Genomic DNA, 7,500 nt, shown 5'->3' with positions numbered 1-7,500 from the left:
AATATACATTCCACTAATGTTTGGTTTGTCAGGAATCTGATGGTTCAAAAAATATGATATTCAGAAAATCACCTTTAAAGTTGTCTAAGTGTGTTTAGCATTGCAGCTTACTAATCAAAAATTAAGTTTTGATATACACTTGAAGTCAGAATTTTTAGTTATCCTGTATATTTATTTCCCAAAGTTCTGTTTAAAAGAGAGAGATTTTTTTCAAACATATTCCTTAACATAACAGTTTGAATTAACTAATTTAACTGATTTATTTGATCTTTGCCATGATGACAGTACATAATATTTGACTATATATATTTTTAGGACACTTCTATACAGCTTAAAGTGACATTTAGAGGGTTAATTAGGTTAACTAGGCAGGTTAGTGTAATTAGGCAAGTTATTGTATAACAGTAGTTTGTTCTGTAGACTATCGCAAAAAAAAAAAAAAAGCTTAAAGGGGCTAATAATATTGACCTTAAAATGGTTTAAAAATATTAAAAACTGCATTTATCCTAGCTGAAATAAAATAAATAGGACTTTCTCCAGACAAATATATATATATATATATATATATATATATATATATATATATATATATATATATATATATAAATATATATATATATATATATATATATATATATATATATATATATATATATATATATATATATATATATATATATATATATTTCGAAAGAACTACTCCTCTACTGACAAAGGTCCAAAATTTGCCATTGGTCCAGAATGTTTGCCACTATATTCTCATTTGACCTATTTTGACTGCTATATCGTCACAAATTGTGGAAATAACCCATCGAAGGTTTTAAAAAAATGCACAATATGACATAATTGAAGTCAACTTTCACTATTGTCTGACTGTTATTAAAAAAAAAAAGCATTTTACAAGTGGCCTAACTTTTATTCTAAATCTTGAACCTTATATTTGAGAGAGAAAAAAAAAATGACCAAAACGTCTGAAGCACCAAAAGCGGCCTATAATGTTAATTTTAATACTAATTAGTCTGTGTATAAAAACAATGCAACAAAGTTTTCAGGGGTAGCTTAAAGAATGTGTCAGTGCTTTTTGTGTAAGGGGTTCATCGGAATAATCAGTCCAAGGCATTTAAAAAATGTGGAAAATTAATAAAAAGCTTTTATTGACATGGCTGTTCCTTCAAATTGCGGCTACATCAGGTTATCCTGACGAAGTCAAGTGTTATCAAAACGCGTAGGTGCAGTTTTTAGAAATAGCCATGTCAGTAAAGGCTCTTAAATATTTTTCCACATTTTTCGAGTGCCTTAGACTGACTTTGCTGTTTATCCTCATTAGGCTGTTGTTGTTAGATGAATTTTTAGAAGTGAAGCTCTTTTATATTTGTTTATTATAAATCTTTAGGAAATTTTTTGGGTAGATCAAAAGTGGAGGATACAACAAGCTAATCCAGCTTAAAATAGTGCTTAAAATGCCACTTATTGCTGTATTTAAACATCATAATTAAATAGAAAATGGGTTGAATAACTGCAAAAAAGTCCACATTTTGAGAAAAAAATAACCACCCCTTTCACCAGGCTGGCTACGGGCCTGTATTCCAATAATTATTTTGGCATAAAAGGAAAAATCATTCATTTGGGCCCATACAGTAGCTGAAGATAACTGCTTTTGTTGTCAAGGGTCCCAAATAAATGCATCATTGTATTAGGGCCTACTCACACTATGCGATCCATACCGTGCCCAGGCCCGTTTCCCGGATCGTTTGAGAAGTGTGAGTGCGCTGAATTGGGCTCAAGCACGGTACACTTGGCCGGGCCTGGCCTGGTTGGAAGAGGTGGGCCTGAGCGCGGTTCACTTGGGCTTTGTGTGAGTGCAAAACGCGCCAAAGCCCGAAACTGAAAGCGAGACGTGACTTTTAAGGGACTGTTTCATATGGATTTATTGGCGTAGTTTATTAAAGACGTAAACCCCTCACTACACGACAGCTGCGCGCCTTCAGCAGACCTCCTCTTTCCTGCAGCACGAGGGCTTTATGACTGTTTATGAGCGCCAAAATTGGCGGATCTGTTCGGCAAAATATCTGACTATGTGTCACCGCATCCCTAAGGACTGTTTGGCGAAATATTTGACGGCATATCAAACGACTGAAATGATATAACTAGAGAAATCTCCACTGTGCTGCTGAGTGAGAGAGCGCTTCTCACTGAACAGCGCAGCAACGATGACGTAGGCATGCCGAAGCCTGTTTGTGGTTGTTCGGGGGAGACGGGAGGGAGGACAAGCTGCTTTGGCCCGGTTCGAGGCAACTGTACCTAGTATGAGTAGGGCCTTAATCCCAAAGCTTGATCTCAACGCTTGCAAGTCTATAACTTTCTCAGGGCCGCAAAGAAGAACTGGAAAAGTGTTCTTTTGTCATCAACAAGGGATTCGACCCAGCTTACACCTGACATTGTTCTCTATTCTCTATTACATGATTTATCACAAGACGTCTGGCGTACCGTATATCAGATATCCCTTGAAGAGCGTCTTTGCTTGTCCTGTGGGATGCTATTGTAATGTTTGTCTAAGTTTGGCATGCCGTATTTATCTTTTGCTTTTTTCTCTCTTCAGGCAGGGATGATCAGGACGGAGCAGGAGGAGTTTTTCATTGAGCCGCTGGAAACGGGACATCATGTGATGGAGCAAGAGGAGGAGAGCGGTGGCCGTTCTCATATTGTGTACCGTTCAGCCGCTGTGAAGAAGCCTCCTGTTAGCTCACTAGCTGCAAACTTTCACTCCAGAGGTTAGTTTTGTTTACCGACTTCTGTTTGCGTTTACCTGCACAATCTGCTTGTGTATTCTGATACAATTATCTTTTTAAAGGCCATTGCTGTGTAAAAATATCTAAAGTTTTTGGTAAAAAAAAAAAAGAGCGGTAGCTGTAGTTGCCAGAAATTTACCCTTAAAATACGATAGAAAAAAAGATTTTTCTTTATTTCTCTTTAAGTAACTTCTGTTAGTGTGAGCCTCTGTATTCTGTATAAATTATTTTTTTAGGACTAGTTTTGTAATAAAAAAAAATGAGTAAAATGTTCAGTAAAAAACAGTAGCTGTTGTTGCCAGATCTTTATTGTTAAAGGGTCACGAAACACCAAAACACATTTTTTGAGCTGTTGACAGTCGAATATGTGTCCCACACTGCTAAAAACACTATTAGGACACATATATTTCACTAAAAAGTGTAAATTGGTTGTTTTTGCGTTATTTCAAGCAAATTCGTACTTCCGGTTTGAAACGAATTTTTGAAGCTGCGTCACGGTCATGACATAATAGCGTGTATTACAGCGTGCAGACTGGGCGTCTGTGCCAGAGTGTGTCTTATTACGTCTTACAGTGTGATGCATTAATGCATGAGTAAGGCTTGGTTCAAACCAATCAGCGCGCTCTATTGTGCAACTTCATTAATATTCATTACTGTCACGGTGTTTACACGACAGAGACGACACGTTGTGTTGGCAAAACAAGCGTGAAGTGTTGCTTTTATAGTTTGCTGCAGTTAAGTTTCGTTTTCATTTTCTCTCTGTGAGAGCTCAGCTGGAGTCACGTGTGGATTAACAGTGGACGCGACGCGCGACAACAATAACTTACGTGTCTAAGGAGGAACATTGTTTACCTGAGAGCTGTTCTCATCTGCAAACACTGAGATCCGGATTCGCTTGTAGTCTTCTCTTAATAAAGACGCGGCTCTAGTTGCTGGTGATTGTCCTGTCTACAGATTTGGTAAGTGAGCGACCAGCGCTCTTTGTTTATTCAGTTTGTTCGTATCGAACTAAGTTAACTATTGCACCGAGTGTAAACATGTTAGCACCACAACCAAACTTTAACCTCGTGTAGGGTTTTCACCGCATTTTGTGACCGGAATAACACACGCAGCTTTCTGATGCTACCTGCCGTGTGCATCTAAGTTTCCGGGAAATGCTGAGGATTTTTTCTCTCATTCGCCGTGCGGTATCAAACATTGCATGAAAAATACACGCTTAGAGCAGTTCCTCGAATCAAATATCTCGTTTGTCGCGACGGGCATGAATGAATTCCCTGAATGAAAGAGCCAAACTGCAGTTAAAGTCCACCATTTAATAATTTGGCAAATAATTCGACTACAGATGTCCATGTAAACACAGTCACTCTCTCCCCTGTGTGTGTGTGTGTGTTTTGACTCTGAAATAGCGCGCCCAAATAGACACTCCCACACCATCCCGCTTTAGTTCCTCCGACACTCCCCCCTAAACAGAGCTGGACACGCCCACTTTTCAGACTTTTTTCAAAGTAGAGGTGTGTAAACACCCTGCTGAAACGAGGGGGTTTCATGGTCCTTTAAAGATAAGGTAGAAAGTGTAAAAAAGATTTTCTTGTATTACTATATTTATTAACTTCTGTTTCTGTAATGACAAGTCTTTCAAGACAAATTAATGATGAAGAAACTAAAATAAACAAATCCCTAGTAATGCTAAATCATTGAAATGTCACATCAAATGCATCTTATTAGCTAAAAAGGCTTGTTTGTGTGAGTATAGACCTTCTGAGCTCAAACTGTCCCTGATGTTTAAATCAAATGTGAGGTTCAGCTAGCTTTCCAGTGTTTAACCATGCTGTCGATTGAATGCTTACAAGTGACATTTTGCAGCTCAGCCAAGCAGCTGTTCTGGAGGAGACGTTGTTAGCACCATTTGGTCATGTACCTATTCAGGAGGTAGAAAATCAATTCCACACCTTCCTTCAATTGCTCTCTGCGTGCAGGAGTCTGCCGCTTGATTCAGCCGTATTTCCTTTCCTTATAGCGTGTGTATGCATTTTTTTCATAGCGCTGTTGTGTAAAGCTGTGTGAAACAAGTGACTATTGGTGTTTAAAAAGGTTTTTTTGTTTTCACTAAATATTTTCAGCGTAAAATGTGCATTCATAGTCGATGCGTTCATCAGCTCTGAAAATATATGTTTGTGGGCTTTTGCTTTGTTGAGTAAATAGATGCAAGTCATGCTTCATTTCAGATGGAAAACAAGCAGCTCAGGCTGTGAGTTTTAGCAAGATTTACAAAAAAAAAAATTGGATCCGTTTCTTGTCAGAGGAGTGGCAGCCATATGGGGAAAAATAACTGTTGCACATGCAAATAAACAATTATGCAATTAATATTCGGTTCTTCATAACAACCTGCTACAGTAGCTGCTCATTAAAACATTCAAATTAAAAAATGAAAATAATACTTGATTTTCCCAGTGATGGGTTGCAGCTGGAAGGGCATCCACTGCGTAAAACATATGCTGGATAAGTTGCCAGTTCCTACCGCTGTGGTGACCCCTGATTAATAAAAGGACTAAGCTGAAAGGAAAATGAATGAATTAATAAATAATACTTGATTATAAAATGGAGCAGTGGATAACAGTCAGCAGTGTATACAGGTGGTATGGAAAATATTCAAACCCTCTTAAATTTTTCACTCTGTTATATTGCAAGCATTTGCTAATGTTCATTATTTTTTCTCTCATTAATGTACAAACAGCAGCCTATATTGACAGAAAAAAAACACAGAATTGTTGTATTTACACTCACCGGCCACTTTATTAGGTACACCCTACTAGTACCGGGTTGGACCTCCTTTTGCATTCAAAACTGTCTTAATACTTTGTGGAACAGATTTAACAAGGTACTGGAAATATTCCTCGGAGATTTTGCTCCATATTGACATGATCGCATCACGCGGTTGCTGCTGATTTGTTGGCTGCACATCCGTGATGTGAATCTCCCGTTCCACCACATCCCAAAGATGCTCTATTTGGTTGAGAACTGGTGACTGTGCAGGCCATTTGAGTACAGTGAACTCATTAAACTGTTCAAAAAAGCAGTCTGAGATGATTTGTGCTTTATGACATGGCAGAAGATGGGTACACTGTGGTCACAAAGGGATGGACATGGTCAGCAACAATACCGAGGTAGGCTGTGACGTTGACATGATGCTCAGTTGGTACTAATGAGCCCAAAGTGTGCCAAGAAAATATCCCCCACAGCATTACACCACCACCACCAACCTGAACTGTTGATACAAGGCAGGATGGATCCATGCTTTCATGTTGTTGATGCCAAATTTTGACACGACCATCCGAATGTGGCAGCAGAAATCGAGACTTATCAGACCAGGCAACATTTTCCCAATCTTCTATTGTCTTATTTTGGTGAGCCTGTGTGAATTGTAGCCTTAGTTTCCTGTTCTTAGCTGACAGGAGTGGCACCTGTTGTGGTCTTCTGCTGCTGTAGCCCATTCGCCCTAATGTTGGACGTGTTGTGTGTTCAGAGATGCTCTTCTGCAGACCTCTGTTGTAACGAGTGCTTATTGGAGTTACTGTTGCCTTTCTATCAGCCTGAACCAGTCTAGCTATTCTCCTCAGAACCCTGACAACAGCAAGGTATTTGCGCCCACAGAACTGCCGCTCACTGGATATTTCCTCTTTTTCTGACCATGCTCTGTAAACCCTGTAGATGGTTGTGTTTGAAAATCCCAGTAGATCAGCAGTTTCTGAAATACTCAGACCAGCCCATCTGGCACCAACAACCATGCCATGTTCAAAGTGACTTAAATCCTCTGTCTTCCCCATTCTGATGCTCAGTTTGATGCGCAGATCGTCTTTACCATGTCTACATGCCTAAATGCATTGGGTTGCTGCAGAGTTGCTGCAGTTGGACAGGTGTACCTATTAAAGTGGCCGATGATTGCATAAATGCATACATTTTTATTCATTTCTGTAAATCTAGGTAATATATTATGGTGCATTTAAACAAAGCAATTTCACTGAATGGTTATAAAGATTAAAATAACAGTTTCCTTCTAAGAATAGAAGGAAAATACAAAATAAAATCCAACATTCTAGTTTATTTTTTTGTCTCTCGATTCTTCTTGTTTATTAAAATGTTCTTTCTAATTTTTGAACTGTGATCTTAAGTTTATTTTTTTGTAAGTTCAGTTCTAGATTTGGTTTTGGTAATGACTAATCGATTGTATACATAGATATATTATTGTAATGCATCCTATAGAATATATTAATTTAAAAGAGAGATCTGTGAGGGTTGTACTGCATATAAACACACTTGAACTTTGATGTGTTGTTATAAACAGTCGTGAAACTTGTTAAAGGAGGCTTGTTTTATGAATCTGCTGTGGATCTTTGAATATCGTTGCACAAACTTTTCATCAGTCTGTGATTTCTATTAAATTAAGCTCTATATTCACATATGTCAGTATCTGGAGCTCAGTAATGTAATAATGGCAAACAATCGTAGTCTCATAGTCTTAATGGCCTTGGATGTGTGAACAGAGCCACTCGACGGATAATTCAACTCTGTGTTGATCAAATTTGTTTGGTTGTTGGTTTTGCAGCTTGTCCTTGGCAATGTTTTCTTTTTTTTTTTTTTTTTTGCGGTTATGTGCTGTGTTTCTCTATTTGAAATTTGAAATAGATATTACTGATTTTCAGAAGTTAAAATT

The 7,500-nt window shown here is 38.0% G+C and overlaps 1 protein-coding gene across 4 annotated transcripts in view; it reads left to right on the top strand.

Annotated features, from left to right (window-relative positions):
• LOC101884594 (A disintegrin and metalloproteinase with thrombospondin motifs 2) overlaps positions 1–7,500 on the top strand; it is a 467,863-nt gene that overhangs the window by 257,925 nt on the left and 202,438 nt on the right. For all 4 annotated transcript variants that reach the window (XM_073922289.1, XM_073922287.1, XM_073922286.1 and 1 more), the window contains one exon: positions 2,600–2,771. In XM_073922289.1, coding sequence (XP_073778390.1) covers positions 2,600–2,771 — 172 coding nt within the window. The remainder of the gene's footprint in view (positions 1–2,599; positions 2,772–7,500) is intronic.

This window comes from Danio rerio, chromosome 14 (genome assembly GCF_049306965.1).
Source record: "Danio rerio strain Tuebingen ecotype United States chromosome 14, GRCz12tu, whole genome shotgun sequence".
Lineage (NCBI taxonomy): Eukaryota > Metazoa > Chordata > Actinopteri > Cypriniformes > Danionidae > Danio > Danio rerio.
This window is presented reverse-complemented; position numbering and strand designations above follow the sequence as displayed.